Source organism: Populus alba, chromosome 1, assembly GCF_005239225.2.
Source record: "Populus alba chromosome 1, ASM523922v2, whole genome shotgun sequence".
Classification (NCBI taxonomy): domain Eukaryota; kingdom Viridiplantae; phylum Streptophyta; class Magnoliopsida; order Malpighiales; family Salicaceae; genus Populus; species Populus alba.
Genome location: NC_133284.1, coordinates 12,861,384 through 12,879,604, shown reverse-complemented (window position 1 = coordinate 12,879,604; position 18,221 = coordinate 12,861,384). Strand labels below are relative to the sequence as shown.

At 36.0% G+C, this 18,221-nt stretch overlaps 2 protein-coding genes across 2 annotated transcripts; both read left to right on the top strand.

The window, feature by feature from the left end:
* Nucleotides 1-1,274: 1,274 nt before the first annotated feature.
* On the top strand, nt 1,275-6,366 carry LOC118039251 (uncharacterized). The gene is made up of 5 exons (XM_035045903.2): nt 1,275-1,717; nt 2,176-2,317; nt 4,128-4,354; nt 4,843-5,100; nt 5,894-6,366. Exons 1-5 carry the CDS (start codon nt 1,676-1,678, stop codon nt 6,197-6,199), a joined length of 975 nt encoding a protein of 324 aa, XP_034901794.1. The 5' UTR covers nt 1,275-1,675; the 3' UTR covers nt 6,200-6,366.
* Nucleotides 6,367-10,404: 4,038 nt separating this feature from the next.
* On the top strand, nt 10,405-11,967 carry LOC118039250 (uncharacterized). Its single transcript, XM_035045902.2, has 3 exons — nt 10,405-11,019; nt 11,280-11,452; nt 11,553-11,967. The coding sequence occupies exons 1-3, from the start codon at nt 10,477-10,479 to the stop codon at nt 11,665-11,667; spliced, it is 831 nt and encodes a 276-aa protein (XP_034901793.1). The 5' UTR covers nt 10,405-10,476; the 3' UTR covers nt 11,668-11,967.
* The last annotated feature ends 6,254 nt before the right edge of the window (nt 11,968-18,221 follow it).

Below are 18,221 nucleotides of genomic sequence, written 5' to 3'. Positions count from 1 at the left end.
GAATGTATTCTATATATTACTTTATTAAATTCCATTTATTTTTTTACTTTGTTCTTGAATTAAATTATAAAAATCTTTCTTATTATATTAGCAAGTGTTCCTTCTGTACATTCCATCATAATCAATTTTTAAATTTAATTTGATTAATTTTCTAAAATCTTTTACTTTTATTATTATATCATTAAATAAAAAATATTTTAAAATAAACAAATTTATAAAACCTAGTCGAGTCCACTAACAGGTTGATTAGAGTCAATCTATTATGTCACAGCTTTAATATTAAAACAAATCATCTTGAAATATTTTTTTAAATCTAACAATGTTTTTATTGATATTTTAGATTGTCTTTTGACTCGCTAAGTCGATCGAGTCATATCATATCAATCCCTACATAATTTAATTTATAACTCGAGTTATATAAGGATTTAAATAAAAAAGTTTTAAGATGGATCAACTGAGCCAAATTTAATGATACTTTTAAAGAATTCATAATGGTAATGTATAAGTGTTGTATTATTTTTATTTTTTTTAATACACTCACATTAAAATTAATAGGGTTTTATTTTTTTAGAATTAGAATTTGCTTTTGGAATGATGATAGTAGGTTGTACAAGAAACAAATATTATGGTGATTTTTGTTTTTACAAAAAATGAGCATGTTAATGAGAAAAAAGAGTTTTGTTTTTATAAATATTTTTTAATTCTTATTTTTAATCATCTTGATTTTTTTTGTGTTCTGAATATTTTAGTTTTTATTAAACAAATGAAAAAAATCTAAATTTTTGTTTAAATAGAAAAAAAAAGAGTTTTACTAGTGAATTATTTATTTTCAATAGATTTTAAATTATAACTCTTCTTATAAAGATATTAGTGTCATATAATTAAGTTAAAAAAAATTAAAAGATTTCATACAGCATATGATCACATATTTTCATGTGCATATGTTTCTCAACTTTATATCTTAGTTTTTAATTGATATTAATATCTCTTTTTAATATTTATTGACTTATCTAATCCTTAATTTATTTTATTAACGTATATATGTATCAAATTTTAAGTTAATTATTAAGATTTTTTCTTTGGAAAACACTTTAGCGGCGCGTGGGCATTCTTATATATTAAAAAATTTTGATTCGACAATTATCTAGTATTGTCTAAAATTGATAATATTCAGAGGGTAAAATTGATAAAATAAAAAACTTTGAGACTCAATATGAGATGATGCATCAAAGTCTATATTTTCCAATAAACCTCCATTTCTGCACTTGGTTGTGTAACTTTAAAGAATTGGAAAGCAAATTGTTAAGAGTTTAAAGATGATGCCCTCGATTGTGAATTTCAGTAAAGTTCGGACGTGCTGTCTTTTTATAATACAAACACAGGAGAGATGAGACATGAGAAAAAGAGATGATACTAACCCTCGATTTTCCAGCGAGAACAGAGACAGCGCTTACTTTTGTTGTTGCTAACAGTTTTAAAAACACAGTTATTTCCACAGTGTTGTCATCATCCTAGTCCAAGGTTAGCATTCTTTCAGAATCAGAATTGGAGGACTAACAAGAGAAGTTATCTAACCCACCACTTCTTTTATCCATTTCCTTCACTCACAAGCCCAAGAAATCCACCCGTGAGAGCAACTGCTGCAGCAACTACTGCAACTGCAACAGCAACAAAAATGGTGAAGGCTATTAGGGTTCATGAGCTAGGTGGACCAGAGGTATGTATGTCTTTCCTTTTCTCATTTTGATTTGAGATAATGATTACAATATTACCTTCTTAATCATTGATTAGTTTTTTTTATTAATCAGACTGTGATAACCCACTTGCAGTTATTGAATTAGGGTTTTTGTTGAATTTTTGCTCTTGCTCTAATGATCTGGATCATCTATATATCTTCTTGGTCTTGGATCAATAAAATAATTTATTTGTCTCATTTGTCGGTAATTGGTTCAGTGTGTTTTTGACTAAAAGAGAGATTTTTCTTTTTGAAGTTTGCCTTAATGTAAGTTTTGTAAGTCATTTGGCTTACGATTTCACCGAGTTATGATTAGAGTGTTCTTGTAAATATAATTTTTTTTTATTTTGGAATCTTGGTTTTGAGAAACTTCGCTGTTCTGTCTCTGTTTAGTTTATGCATTTCTGGCTCACTAAATGCTTGCGTATTAATTATAATAGGTCCTGAAATGGGAGGATGTTGAGATAGGAGAGCCAGGTGAGGGTGAGATACGTGTTAAGAACAAGGCAATTGGGCTTAACTTTATCGATGTGTACTACCGGAACGGAGTTTATACGGCTTCAACGATGCCCTTCATCCCAGGTTATTTTTCAACTTTCGCCGTATCTCACTTGGTCCAACTATAATACTGATCATGTTTCTTGCAAGAATGGATTCTACATGCAAACCATGTGCAATTACTAAGTTGTTTGCCCGTTCTGATATGTTGTTATTCATGTATTTCATGAGTTAAGTTTACTTTAAAATGTAAGTCAAGGCATGCAAGTGTGGGTGCCGTTGGCTATCTTCTGCCAAAATGTCCTCTTTCATGCTCTATTACATAATAAGATGAACCTGTTCTCCTCTAATGAAGGTTTTTATGGTCTAATTTTGTTCCATAGCAAATAATTACCTTAGAAAGGCAAAAGTCCAACACATTTTTTCCTTTGTAGAAATTAACCATAAAAGCCATCAGCTATGCACAGAGAAGTGAAGCAGAAGTTTGACTTTTAGACCATAAAATCACTCTGAAACTGATGCTAAACTGCTATTTGAAACTGTGATGGGAACACATTCTGAACCAGCCTGTTCTTCCCTTCACTTGAATGTGGAACCTGATATTAGTTGGAAATAAAGCATCATATGAATCATCTTTGGTTGCTATCATGGAAAAATGAAAACCAACTTGTCTAAAAGATTAATAACCGGTACTTTTGTCTTTTTAGGTTGTTACTGACTTTTGAACTACAAATCTTGAGAATACTCTCCCTCTTGCTCTATCTCTTAATGTTCAATTCACACATGAGATGAAAAAAAGGATTACTTTAGTGGGTTTTTAAGAAGAGAAGAATGCATCCATCAGAATTAGGTGAGAGTAAGGTTGTCAATTCCGTTTCGGCAAGTATTTTTTTTTTCAATTGGAATGGAATGTTTTCAGTTTCAGAATGTTTCGGCATGCCGTTTCGGGGTTGTACTATTCATATATATATATATATATATATATATATATATATATATATCAACAAACATAATTCAATTTCAAGATAATTAATTATAAATTATGCAATACAAATATAATATCAAACAAATATAATTTTAAAATTTAAAATATTTCTAAATAGTCAAGATTAAATAAATCTTTAACTTAAAGTAATTTAACCTTGAACAAAATATCTAAATATTATGAAATTAAAATGTTTTAACACAAATATTTTAAATATAAAGCTAGGTCAATGGTATCAAGGTTGATGGGATCTAAAGCATTCCTTGTTTTGCTCAAATTCCTACAAATGATAAACTTGAAAAAAACAACATGAATAGAAACCATATATATTAGTGATAAATCTAATTTAAAAAAATTAATATCATTGTTAATGAAAAAAGTAATAATAATTTTCAATATTATTATTAATATCATTGTTATTGAAAATAATAATGAAAAAGAGCTTTTTATACATGGGTGGTTTAATTAATTAAATTGAACCATGTTCAATTTAATTCAATAGCTTTTCAAGACCGGAACGGAACATGTGGAATGAAACCGGAACATTCCAAACGGAATTTAGCCGAAAAATCCGAAACGGACCAAGATTTGAAATGAGATGAAAATTATTTCGTTTTGTTCTGTTTTTTGAATTGGTACAAAATGTTTTGGCCATTCCGGACGAAACGAAACGGAATTGACAACCTTCAAAATTAAGAAGAATAGAATATATATTATATTATTTCACTATTTTTTATGAGTTTCTGGTAGAATTGTGCCCCTTTTCTCATTAATATGTACAAATATCTTTATCTGTTAGTGTAGAAGCACCCTTATCTGTTTTTTTTCTGTTTACCTGTCAGTGTTGGAATGTTAGACCATTGAAAGATCCTTGCTCATGAGAGTGTTAAAATTTATTCTCTATTCCAGGCAGGGAGGCTGTTGGAGAGGTGATTGCTGTGGGCCCTGGACTTACTGGTAGGAAAGTTGGAGATATTGTAGCTTATGCTGGCGATCCTATGGGCTCATATGCAGAAGAACAGATCCTTCCTGCAAACAAAGTTGTGTCTATTCCTGAATCCATTAGTCCTGTTATTGCAGCATCTGTCATGCTTAAGGGCATGACCACTCAGTTTCTACTACGCCGCTGCTTTAAGGTGAGTTATATACCTGCTGGCATTTGGATTTCAACAATCTCCTAAATTACACTTCTATCCACCTTGTTCTCTAAATGAGTGAACTGTGTGAATGCATACTTAAACAATTAATTCCATAAATCTCTCTGTTCCCCCATCTGTTAGTCTTTTTATTGCAGCATCCGTCATGCTCAAGGGCATGACCACTCATTTTCTACTATGCTGTTGCTTCAACATGAGTTATATGCCTTGCCGGCCTATGTACTTAACAATCTTTTAATTCTTTTGACACATGAAAAATACCAATATATGTTTAATGAACTTATTCCATAATTCTCTCCCTTGTGCCCCTTTTTTTTTCTTTTCCAAACTACTTTTTAGTTTTGGTTGCATAGAACTATTTCAACTTGCCACTTTGTGAAGATGTATTCTGTTCTGAATTTTGTGGATCAGTTTATTTCTTCTAAGCTTTCAGAGATGCATAAGATTCAGTGCTATCTGTGATACAGGTTGAACCTGGGCACACAATCCTTGTTCATGCAGCGGCTGGTGGTGTTGGGTCTCTATTATGTCAATGGGCAAATGCCCTTGGCGCCACTGTTATTGGAACTGTCTCGACCAAGGAGAAGGCTGCACAAGCCAAGGAAGATGGTTGTCAGCACATTATACTTTATCAAGAAGAGGATTTTGTTGCACGTGTCAATGAGATAACATCATGCAATGGGGTTGACGTTGTCTATGATTCTGTGGGAAAAGATACCTTTCAGGTAATTACTACTCTGCTAGGGTTTTATGTGAAGGCAATGGATATTCCTTACTCATTATCAGACAATCATTTATTCACAAACCTCATGTGGGGCGAATAGATATATTTATAATTGATAATTGATATTGAAATAAAATTGAAGTAAATGGAACAATTCGAGTCGATGAATCTTGAAATGAGACATGTATCAAAGCAAACAAAGCAGTTCAATCAAAATAAATTGTTATTTTGACTAAACAGTTATGAATGAGTTATTTCAATTCGACTTGAATAATCTAGTATATTTTCTACATTAACAGGAGTGCACCCATGGTTCTGCTTCAAGGATATGATATTTTCTGGGCATTTCTAATTTGATTTTAATTCTCTACATTCAAGCATCAATTGACATAGTTAGCAAGGTTCAATTTTTATGAGTTTGTGCTAATACAGGGTTTTGAGTGTCAGCAGAAGCCCTTACAAGAGTTGATGGAAGCACTCCTTTAGCAGGAGGAATCTTGTATTGGATTCAAACCCTCACTTTGTTAAAACTTCTACTAGTTTTGGAAAAATAAAAAGTTAAAGAGTTCAAATATCAACCTGAAGGACTACACTTCTTTTTTTATTTAGGAATTTCATCGAAGCTCGAATGAGTATTTTCCATTTCTAGTTTTGACCTGCCAGAACTGGGTTTTTGATTCAGCAATGTTTCAAAAAGTCTGGTCTGCAAGCTTAATTCATGAATAGACAACCTGCAATTTGGCTATTGTTTTTTATATTTTGAAAGTTTCTTATGAGAAAGTGGTCATATTCAGGGATCATTGGCATGCTTAAAGACTCGTGGTTACATGGTGAGTTTTGGGCAGTCATCAGGTACGCCAGATCCAGTTCCTCTGTCTGCACTTGCACCAAAATCACTGTTCTTGACGAGACCTTCAATGATGCATTACAATCAAACACGTGATGAGCTGCTAGGAGCTGCTGGAGAGTTATTTTCTGCCCTGGCATCGGGTGTCCTAAGGGTCCGTGTAAATCACACGTACCCTTTATCTCAGGCAGCACAGGCACATGCAGACATTGAGAGTCGAAAAACAACCGGGTCAGTTGTATTGATACCTTAAGGCCATGAGCAGGCAGTGTCTAGAATAAAGAGCATAGCTCCATCCCCTGGATGGTCACGTTTGTGTTTGTAGCTCCCTGAATCTTTTCATACGAGTCGGATTATTACAAGAAATGTTATTTCCATTTTAAATGAATCTACAAGGAAAGCTCGTGCATGTTTTTTCTTGCTGAGTGTGCTTTGAGCTTGTTAATTAATCAGCCAGGAAATGTTTTTAATTTTCTCATTACATGAATCCGTCGCACTGAACTGTTAATATGTCAATGTACCTCTTTCTCTATGAGAAATAGTATAATGTGTTGTTTGTGTCACGTCTAATTCCTGTAGTTGCCAACATAGATCATAGTTTAGCATTTCCCTGAAAAGAAATAAAAACAGTATGCTCCTAAGTTAAGCTCTTTCATTCATAAGCTTGATGAAACCTTTACCCCTCGCATCCTTTGCTCTTCATGCATGCTGGAACAGAACACAATGGTATAAGCTCACACTATTTTCTTATTATTGCACGTGAAACTCATACATTAGTGAATGGTAAATACAGAGGTCGATAAGAAGAGGGTGGACGGAGACTGACATAAAGCGAGGTCTCCTCTTTTCTAAATTGAAATGAGTCAGCACAGGTGCAGCTATTCCTAAGGCCTCGCTTGATAGCAAGGTGTCGATGCCAGTACTATCAATGGTGGGTTTTATAGCTTTCATGAACTCAACTTGTAAACTTGAGGATTTGAGATTCACGGCTTCAACCAAGCATGAGAACTGAAGCAATGGTGCTCTCTTTTTTAGCGTCCCGAATAGGATGCCCGAGCATTATCTTTGTTTATTATTATTTCACAAGAAAGAAGCTCTAATTCTAATCCCATCCATAGTTTCAGTCTTGGGTTTTTATATAAATTATTTAGCACTCTTCATATGTTGCTTCTAGCTCGCACAAAAGACCCACTTTGTCAACCATCTATGGAGGAGACTGAATTCGTTTAAAATTGAAGGAAAATATATAGAAAAATCATAAAGGCTAAAAAAGTCAGGCATGTGATATTAAGTGATTATTTTGTAAAATGTGTTTGTAGAAATATATTAAAATAATATATATTTTTTTTTTTTTTTAAAATTATTTTGTTTAATATTAACACATTAAAACTATTTAAAAATTGTTTAAAAACTAATTTAAAATAAAAATATATATTTTTAAAACGTAAAAAAAAAGAGAGAATATGCTATAACATCTGTCCATCCTTTTATTTCATCTTCATCAACTCATCTTTAAAACTCTCCTGTTTCCAAGTTGAGGATAGAGACAAGAATGGCGGACATTTCCTTGGTGATTTTCAACTTGAAAAGATAAACCACTCAACCAGGGAAGATGGGATTTGCTTTTCCTTCAAATTGCAAGTCAATATCAATAGGATTTCTCTTTAATTTTATTTATTTTTTATGCATCTCATGATAAGTAAGATCTGTCTTCTAGTCCCAAGAAATTGTTTTAAATTCAATCAAATCATCATCTTCTTCTTTTTTTTTTCTTTTTTTTCTTTTTTATCATAAAACCGAATTGAGATTTGAGTTTGATTAAAGGCAACTCTCTCCAATAGTGGTGCTCCTTGAAGTGCTCTCACGTGGGATCACATGAGGCCAAGGAGGTGGTCCACCGTCCATGTCCCCAGTGTAATTTGCAGTCCAAATACAGTGCTCGAGAGCTGAGAAAGAATAAAAACAGGGGGCCAAGGAGGAGGAGGAGGAGGAACTAGAAAGGGAAGGAGGAGATGAACCAACCAGTATACGAGGCGGAGGCTTTCACTAGGATTTTAATGGCTACAGCTACATCAAGAGAGTGATTCCTAAATCATTATTTACATGACAGAGACAGAGATATGCATGGAATCTTCTTTAATGACGACATCCACTAAAAATTAAAAAACAGCTCGGGAACATGGAGACAGACGAATACCATTTGCCCTCACTCTTATCTCCTCACAATACAGAGTAATCCAGCTTTGGTTTTGGAACTAGTTTCTTAACTTTCCTTGCCACCAAAGTCTTTGTATAATAAATAATAATTGGCCGACCCCATGGTTGATGCCCTCTTTCTATATATTTTTTATTTATTTATTTATGATGAGTGACGTCCATCTATCATATATTACATTAACATTCTAGCCCCTCAACTTCATAAAACTAGAAAACAACAAAACATGACAGCTAGATTAAATCTTTTTTATATTATCTGTGAATATTATACATACACAAAAGCCCTAACTAAGGCCAAGTATGAAGTTCTTGAAGCTCAACTTGGATCCGCATATGAAGCTAGCTAGCATCAAGGAGAGTGTTGAGAAATGTGATGTTTTAGTTCTTGAATGTCCTTAATTCCATTCATGTTTATCGCTCTATATTTACTATCTAGTTCATGCATTTTTTGGCTCATATGTTGCCCATATTTATTGAGTGTACCTAGTAGGCTATAAATATGCATTTTTGTAGAAACAAATAATACAATAGTTTCTTCATGGTGTTCTTTCTCAAACTCTTTCTTATTCTTTCTTTATCGTAGTCTAGTGGATCTAGATATAATTACAAATATGTTTCTACTTTAACTAGGGTTAAAATGGGTTTTCATGTTTTTTACTTTTTTTTATTAAATATTTAAAATTTAACAAAATAAAAAACAAAATTTAATGCATTAGCTTGTTATTCCCATCCATGTTAGATATATGACAGTTTTACATTGTGACAATATATTCATTTTATTGGATTTATAGATTAAGAAACTTGAATGTTGAAATTACTATATAGTAGTTCGTGCTTTATAATGGATCAATAATAAATTTTTTTATATAAATATATAAAAAATTCTTAAAAATATATATAATATTTTAATTATTTTGAGTTCCAATAATATTAAACTTGATGAAAATTCAAATCCAAGACATTAAATTTGACAACTAAACCAAATTCAATAGCCTTAGTTTTTGTGACCTAGTTAAATTTAAGACCCTTGAGTCTTTCGATTATGCTAAATCTAATAGTTTTTGGCATAAAAAATAGTAAATACAATGCCTTCATATATTATATTATCTTACACAGTGCAATATATAGTATAATGTATATGCACAGCACTTGCATAGTACTTGCCACTTGTGAAAGTATAATATAATAGTAGAGTGACTCATTAATGATATTAGTAGCAGTGAAGACCTAACTAATGAAAACTAACAGTAGAGGAACACCTGGCATTGTTAACCAATTCGTTTTTCTTTGACATTGATTGAAATTATAACTGTGCATTCAAGAATATATATATTTTTTCTTGAATTAAAATATGAAACAATTATGAAAATTAAACGTAATTATCATTTAATCAGAATTTTAAATAAAAATAACTTGATTGTGATTATAGTAAATGAAACAAGAAAAACAAAAGAGCAGAGAGGAGTCATTAATTTTTATTTTATTTTATTAACAGAGATTTCTAAATTAGATTGCGAACCCATCAACTAATCTCATAAGTCTTAAATTTAAAAATCGTATAAGTTTTTAGTGATTTTAAAATTTGTAATACTCGAATTGATAACTTGTAAAAAATAAACTTGACTAGTTCAACAACGTCATTTAAAATAAAAAAAAAATATATTAATTGATATTAGAAAGATGTTTTTAGATATAAATAATGTTCTCATATCATATATAATTTATTCATTAAGGCTAATTAAATGTTCATAAAAAAAAAAAAAAAAAAAAAAGGCGAATTCTTCTTACGTTTTTGGAAAGGAATTGAGAATGATTGGCAGGAATGGGTTGCGTTGTAGTAACAAGATATATTTTGGCAACTTAAAGACTTAAGTGGAACATGAGGAAAAAGACAGGACAAAATTTGCCTGCGAGGGCCTAGGCCGCATAAAAAACAAGAAGAAGGCTGTTTTTAAAAATAAAACTGCGGTGCTCCAAATCCGTACCATAACGTAGGACCCACTTACACTGACCTTTCCACGCCGCCCTGCCACATCATCCCATCACGCACTTCCCGTGACGCGTGCACTACACAACTCAACAAAAGAGTCCCTTGATCCCCGACTCCCACGCTCGTGCCTTCTCCTTAGCCCCCCTCACGTGCACACATAAACGTGTCTGCATCTGCTTCTCTCTGAAGTCAACTTCGTCACCAGATCCGACGGTCCATAAACCCCTATAAGTACACAACTCAAAAGCTCGAAACAGAAGCTTCAAGTTCAGTTCTTCCAAGACTTTTTCATCGAGTTCTCCCTCTAATCAATCAACCAAGCCATGAAATCTGTTCCACTGAGAACCGGTTCATTTCCGATCCAATCAACGGTTCGGCCCGGCTCTCCTAAAATCTCTCTCACACGTTACGATTCACCGACTAACATCTTCTCCGGTGTTAGTTCTCCGAGAGATTCGCTGCATTTGGATATCAATCATCACAAGACAGGAGCTCCGATTCGGAGGGCGTTGTCGGAGAGTAATGTCATCAGATCGGAGAGGGAGGCTTCCAGAGGGCTGAAGAAGCCTTCCGGTGCTGGTTCGCGGTCTTTTCCGTCGATGATACCAGAGGTTAAGGAGCATGTGTTTGGGGACAGTGTGGATGATTACGCTGGAATCTGGCCGAAGAGCGGGATTCCATTGGAGGAGTTAGGTTTTTCCGGAGACGGATTCGGTAAATCCTCTGGCGGACATGGGGGAAACAACGGCCAGGGGGGAAGCGGTGGTGATGATGTTAGCAAGATGGGTGATTATTATAAGCAAATGTTGAAGTCAAACCCCAACGATGCTTTGATTCTAAGAAACTACGGAAAATACTTACACGAGGTAAAAAGAACTGAGGAAATGTTTAATTAATTAATGAAATGATTAAGAGGTTGTCTGTATTTGGGTGTGTTGCAAAAATATATTTGATATGAAAAATATTATTTTGTGTTTTTTATGTCAATATATATATATATATATATATATATATATATATATATATATAAAAATCACTTTTTTAAAGCAATTATATCACATAGTTGACACAAAGTAGCTTGATCGAGTGGTTGTTTATTTTTTATTTATTTTTGGTTTGGTCAAAGGTGGAGGGAGACGCGGAGAAAGCAGAGGAGTACTACGGGAGAGCAATATTGGCGAGTCCAGGAGATGGAGAGGTGTTGTCTTTGTATGGGAAATTAATTTGGGATGCAAAAAGGGATGGGGAGAGAGCTAAATCTTACTTTGATCAAGCTGTTTTGGCCTCTCCTAATGATTGGTAATTTTCACACCACACCCTCCTATTCTCTTAAATAACTATTAATTAAGATTAATGGGATTGCTTGACTTATTTACTCCTTTGTTTTTGTCCTGTATAGTATGGTATTGGGATCGTATGCAAGTTTTATGTGGGAGGCAGAGGAAGACGATGAAGAGGAGGAGGAGTACAAGAGTGAAGTGTCATCAGCAGCGGCCATGGTTGCTGCATTTTAGCAGAGGGACAGCCCCTTGATTTTACATTTTTAAAGAGGAATTATATAACTAACGAACTTAAATAATTAACAAGAAGAATAAGAAAAGGAGGGTCATAATAATCTATTCTTGTAATCTTAGAGGAAAGCTTCTTGCTTGAATCTGGAAGCTGATAGAGAGAGAGAGAATGTGGGGTTTCTACTCGTCGTTTTTCCCTAGCTTGATGTTTGTATAGTGTAATCTGTCCAAATCTAAAATATCTTCTCCTAAGTCTATTGTCAAATGTTAATATCATTTCTTTCGGATGCTTTTTTTTCTGAATTTTTTTAATTAACTTTTTTTTATAATTTTTAATTGTTATAATATATTGATTTTTAAAATAAATTTTTAAATAAATAAACTTATTGAATTGCAATCTTAATATCAAACACAAACTTCATCTTGGTGGGTATTTTGTGACTTGCTACATTAGATGCTTGAACTCCTCCGTTTTAGTGCACATAAACCAAGGGGTTGCGCAACTAATAGTAATGGCTACACATTTATTTTAAAACAATGCAGCTGCTGGTTTTCTCGAAGTTGAGTAGTAATCTTTTGACGTGGTGATTGTTGAAACTATAATTAATTTGTCGGCACACTTTTTTTTCCGCTAAGGAAGCTGAAACGAGTTTTCATCTTCTTTTTTTTTAAAACTCTAAGCGTAGTAAAAGAAAATTAATAAAATAATAAGGTGCAAAAAATATTTAAATAGATAATAAAATTTAAATTACAAAAATATTGGATGTAACATTTAATAAGAAAAAAAAAAAATTGGAGGCACATCAAAAATTTGATAATGACATTATTAATATTGTTGAAAAAATCTCAATAATATAAATCAAACAACATAAAAACAAATCATTAATAATGACCAAAATAAATCATACAAGTCATTTAAAAATATTAAAACTCACTTGGTTTTAAGGATCTCATGTGATCTATTCCGGTCACCATTAGTAATTTTTTTTTTATGATATTAAATTTATTTTGTTAAGATCTTTTAAATAATATTAGTGATGTCATCATAGAAATTTCAATGTGTTTTTTTTTTTGTTTTTTTTTATATTGAATTTTATGTACAATAATTTTATAATTTAAAAAAGTTTTCATATAACACTTACAAATTGCAGTCATCTTCAACTCTCTAATCAATTTTTTTTTTAATATGCTAAAAACCAAAAAAACTCAAACCGTAAGTTCCATCACTTGAAGTGAAAAGAGAGCTTCTTCGCTAATCTGGACATGCCATATCCCAAGATCATGGATAGTTAACATTACATAATACTTAACACATGGATTCATTGCATACAAGGGAGGGAGGATAATGACATGGACAAACAGCCCATCATGCATGCATACCTGCGCCATGCAAAGGGTCGTGGGGAAAACGTAACCACAGCTGGTCGTGGGTTGTGGGAATTAATTAGTTGCAGTTACTTTCTTTAGATGTCTGTTATGCGGGGAATTCATGGGCATTCATGACCACGTGTGAAGTGGAACAACCATGATCACTTAGTAACTGATATTCCTCTTTTATTGCTTTTAATCTGCTTGTAACTTCTGGAACCAAAGGCCTATAAAAGCTCTGGCCTACGGGAGAGAAGATATCATGAAATAAACTGTTCTTCTTTAAACTCTTCTTTCCCCCATTTCTTTTCTCTCAAATTCTGTTGTGTTAAGTACACATCAATTGGTATCAGAGCCAGGTTTGATCATGGAGACACGAACTAAAACAAATACAGAATTTCAAAACGAGGTGAATGAAACTCTAGCTCGTCACGAAGCGGGAATCGATCAAGCCAATAACAACATCACCCAAGCCAATCATAGCATTGATCAAATGAATGCAACCCTGCTAACAGTGGTGGCTGAGTTACAGGCCCTTCGTCACGCACACTCTCAAAATTCCAAGGAAAGAGAGCTAAGCCCATTTTTCCAAGCCGAAACATCGACCCATCGAAATTCCAACCCACAAGATTTTAACCCATCCACCCAACCTGTTATTCGGAATCCTTCACAAACAGACATTTTCCATTCCACCCAAATAGCTGACCGGAATTACACACAACTCAAGTTGTCCTTCCCAAGATTCAATGGGTTAGACCCAACGGGATGGCTATATAAAGCTGAGCAGTATTTCGAATTCAAAAATGTCCATCATCAACATAAGGTGCAGCTAGCTTCCTTTCACTTGGAAGAAGATGCTCTCCAATGGCACCGTTGGTTGAGTAAATTCCGGGGACATCTCACTTGGGCAGAATTCTCCCAAGCTGTGCTACACCGTTTCGGGCCAACCGACTACGAAAACCCTTCAGAAGCCCTCACTCGCCTCAGACAATCTACCACTTTCAGCACCTACCAGACAGAGTTTGAAAAACTATCCCAACGCATTGATGGATTACCAGAAAATTATTTGGTGGGATGTTTCATCGCAGGCTTGCGAGATGAAATACGGCTGGATGTCAAGGTCAAACAGCCGAGCACACTATTGGACGCGATTGGAGTAGCAAGGTTGGTAGAGGAGCGAATCCAGCTGCAGAAAAGATTTACTCCAGTTCTCCGAACAGCCGGGGTCCTAACACACCCGAAAAACAACACCAATACTTCAGTCGGCCTCCTAGGACCGCCACCCATCACAAGCCCAAATCAGAAGTCACAAGGGGGATTTACAAGAATTACCAGTCAGGAAGCCAGGGATCGGCGAGCAAAAGGGTTATGCTTCTATTGTGATGAAAAATTTGTCCGAGGACACCGGTGCCAACGACCTCAACTTTTCATGATCAAGGACATTTCTATTGGAGATGAATTAAATTTCGAAGAAGGCGCAGACAATCTTTCCGACATGGAACCAATCCCAGAAATCTCATTCCATGCAATTTCAGGAGCTAATCACCCTCAAACCATCCGCATGATTGGTAGACTAAAAAATCAAGATATTACTGTCTTGATTGATGGGGGGAGCACACACAACTTCCTCGATCAGTCTGTGGTGTCCCGATTAGGACTGTCAGTGTTGCGGGATAAAACCTTCCGGGTAATGGTAGCTAACCGTGAGATGATTGAGTGTAACGGACGGTGTTTGAGCCTCACCGTGATGATTCAAGGGTGCACCATACAAGTAGATTTCTATGTGCTTCCAGTGGCTGCATGCCAGGCTGTATTAGGGGTGCAATGGTTAGAGACCCTGGGGCCTATTAAAACAGACTACAAGGAGCTGACAATGAGCTTCCAACAAGACGGAATCACCAGAATATTTCAGGGGCTGAGGCAGTCCCCACACAAAATCTTACGTGACAAAGAGCTGGTCAATATAGAGGGGTTGGGATTTTTTTTACAGATTGCTGCCGTGGAAGTAAATGAGACAACCACAGATCATCCTGATGATCTTTCACAACTACTGACAGAATTCCAACCAATCTTCGAGGCTCCAACAAAGCTACCACCCGAGCGGTCACAAGATCATCACATACCGTTACAACCACACCAAGGCCCTATTAGTGTTCGGCCCTACCGGTACCCACATTATCAAAAGGATGAAATCGAGAAGATGGTGAAAGAATTTCTGGAGTCTGGCCTCATTCGACTTAGTGTTAGCCCATTTTCATCACCAGTGTTGCTGGTCAAAAAGGCGGATGGGAGTTGGCGCTTCTGCATAGATTATAGAGCCCTGAATCAGATAACAATCAAAGATAAGTACCCTATTCCGGTTATAGATGAATTGCTAGATGAATTGCATAACGCCCGATATTTTTCGAAGCTTGATTTGCATTCAGGGTACCACCAAATCAGAGTAAAAAAAGAAGATATACCGAAAACGGCATTCCGGACACATGATGGGCACTATGAATTTATAGTAATGCCATTCGGTCTCACCAACGCCCCTGCCACTTTCCAAGGTCTTATGAACGATTTATTCAGGCCTCATCTGCGGAAATTTGTGCTGGTGTTCTTCAACGATATATTGGTGTACAGCCACAATTGGGGGGATCATCTCTCCCATCTCCAGACGGTACTCACGATCATGTCCACAAATCAACTATTTGTTAAGAAATCCAAATGCCGTTTTGGAGTTATACAGGTAGACTATTTGGGGCATCTGATTTCACATGAAGGGGTGCAGGTAGATCCGGCAAAGACAAGGGCTGTGAATGAATGGCCCACACCCACCACAGTAAAGGGTGTCAGAGGATTCCTTGGGCTAGCGGGTTACTACCGCAAGTTCGTAACTGGATTCGGGGGAATCGCCGCCCCTCTCACCCGATTGTTGACAAAGGAGGGTTTCCATTGGAGTGCTGAAGCAACTACAGCCTTTAATCGGCTAAAACAAGCACTGGTGTCTCCTCCGACCTTGCGACTACCAGACTTCACACAACCTTTCATTGTTGAAAGTGATGCGTGTGGGGTAGGAATCGGCGCCATCCTAATACAAGAAGATCACCCGATTGCTTTTTATAGTGAGGCTCTCAAAGGTTCAGCTCTCACCCTGTCCACATACGAGAAGGAAATGTTAGCCATTGTGAAAGCTATTCGCAAGTGGCACACCTATCTCTTGGGCAAACCATTCATTGTTCGAACGGACCAGCGAAGCCTAAAATATTTATTAGAACAAAGGATTACGACACCCACTCAAGCACGTTGGCTGCCCAAGATCATGGGGTATGACTACACGATCCAATATAAGAAGGGCCAGGAGAATCAAGGAGCGGATGCATTGTCAAGGGTGACAGAATGGAGTTGCGCGGCCATTTCAATGCCCGTAGCTGACTGGTGGGCTATTCTCCAACAAGAAGTATCCCAAGATCCCTTCTATGCTCAGTTGGAGAATCCAACTTCACCTCTGCATCACAAGCTTTATTTTCAACGTGATGGAGTTTGGTACAAGAAGGGACGTGTGTACCTGAGTCCTTCATCTTCCTTACTCCCTGCTATTCTGAAGGAACATCACTCCTCTCCTACCGGGGGACATTTTGGATACCATAAATCTCTCAGTCGCCTCAAGAAAAGCTTCAACTGGCCGGGGTTACGAGCGGCTGTTAAAAACTTTATTAAGCACTGTGAGGTATGCCAACGATGTAAGTATGACAACACCAAACCAGCCGGCTTGCTCCAACCCTTGCCCATTCCCCTACAGGTATGGACTGACATTTCCATGGATTTTGTGGAGGGATTACCAGTTTCCAAAGGTTTTACTGTCATTATGGTGGTTGTGGACCGCTTGTCCAAATACGCCCATTTCGTGCCATTAAAACACCCATTTACAGCATCCTCAGTTGCTAAAGCCTTCACTGATCACATTATTCGCCTTCATGGAATGCCGAAATCCATTGTAAGTGATAGGGACAAGATTTTCGTGAGTTCGTTCTGGAAAACTCTATTCCAATTGCATGGGACCAACTTGACGATGAGTTCCAGTTACCATCCCCAGACCGACGGCCAAACAGAGGTGGTTAACCGCACACTGGAACAGTACCTCCGTTGCTTCACCAGTGCACAGCCCAACAAATGGATAGAGTGGGTTTTCTTCGGGTGGGAAGGAATGATATGGACAAACAGCCCATCATGCATGCATACCTGCGCCATGCAAAGGGTCGTGGGGAAAACGTAACCACAGCTGGTCGTGGGTTGTGGGAATTAATTAGTTGCAGTTACTTTCTTTAGATGTCTGTTATGCGGGGAATTCATGGGCATTCATGACCACGTGTGAAGTGGAACAACCATGATCACTTAGTAACTGATATTCCTCTTTTATTGCTTTTAATATGCTTGTAACTTCTGGAACCAAAGGCCTATAAAAGCTCTGGCCTACGGGAGAGAAGATATCATGAAATAAACTGTTCTTCTTTAAACTCTTCTTTCCCCCATTTCTTTTCTCTCAAATTCTGTTGTGTTAAGTACACATCAGATAAATCCTAAATTGATGTGTATTCTATCTCTGCCACATGTTATGGCATCTCAAATTCCACTGCAGAAAATAACTCTAACAATTGAACAAGAACACGCTATAAATTGCCGTGTCATCACGAAGTCCTGGTCTGCATCGTCAATCAGGCAATTGAAACAACAGATTTAACAGTCTCTTTTGAAGGATTCAAAGCCTTCCGAGTCCCTTTAATTAGTTTGCTTATAGTCTCCTTCGCACTGCTGCTTATTGTTCTTGAAACGGTGTTCCTGCCTATGTTTTTGGTTTTGTTCTTCTCAGCATCGCTGATAGACTTGTGTCCTCGGCGGCCAGGCAGAGCAGACCTTGGGCCAGTTGTAGGAACCTGCAAGTCACAAAACATCAATAGTCATAAGATTACGTAGTCTCTATAATGGCCATGAACACCCTGATATACATTCGATGCAATGCAGTTTGATTCTTCTTTCTTGTCTAGTTTAGAAGGATTTATTATTGGAAACCCCTAGAAATAACAACCAAACTACTAGCAACTAACAAAAAGGAGATAGATTCTGAAACCTCTATTGGGAAGGCCTTTCTGGCTTAGAAAATCTATAAACTTCTCTCTTTTTCCCCTTTTCTTTCCGACGAATGAAGC

What these genes read in the sequence shown, in the direction of transcription:
- LOC118039251 (XM_035045903.2), top strand. Translation starts at nt 1,676, where the DNA reads ATGGTGAAGGCTATTAGGGTTCATGAGCTAGGTGGACCAGAG. An exon ending in ATGAGCTAGGTGGACCAGAG is followed by an intron (nt 1,718 to 2,175) that starts GTATGTATGTCT and finishes TAATTATAATAG; the next exon opens with GTCCTGAAATGGGAGGATGT. An exon ending in AACGATGCCCTTCATCCCAG is followed by an intron (nt 2,318 to 4,127) that starts GTTATTTTTCAA and finishes TCTCTATTCCAG; the next exon opens with GCAGGGAGGCTGTTGGAGAG.
- LOC118039250 (XM_035045902.2), top strand. Translation starts at nt 10,477, where the DNA reads ATGAAATCTGTTCCACTGAGAACCGGTTCATTTCCGATCCAATCAACG. An exon ending in ACGGAAAATACTTACACGAG is followed by an intron (nt 11,020 to 11,279) that starts GTAAAAAGAACT and finishes GTTTGGTCAAAG; the next exon opens with GTGGAGGGAGACGCGGAGAA. An exon ending in TTGGCCTCTCCTAATGATTG is followed by an intron (nt 11,453 to 11,552) that starts GTAATTTTCACA and finishes TGTCCTGTATAG; the next exon opens with TATGGTATTGGGATCGTATG.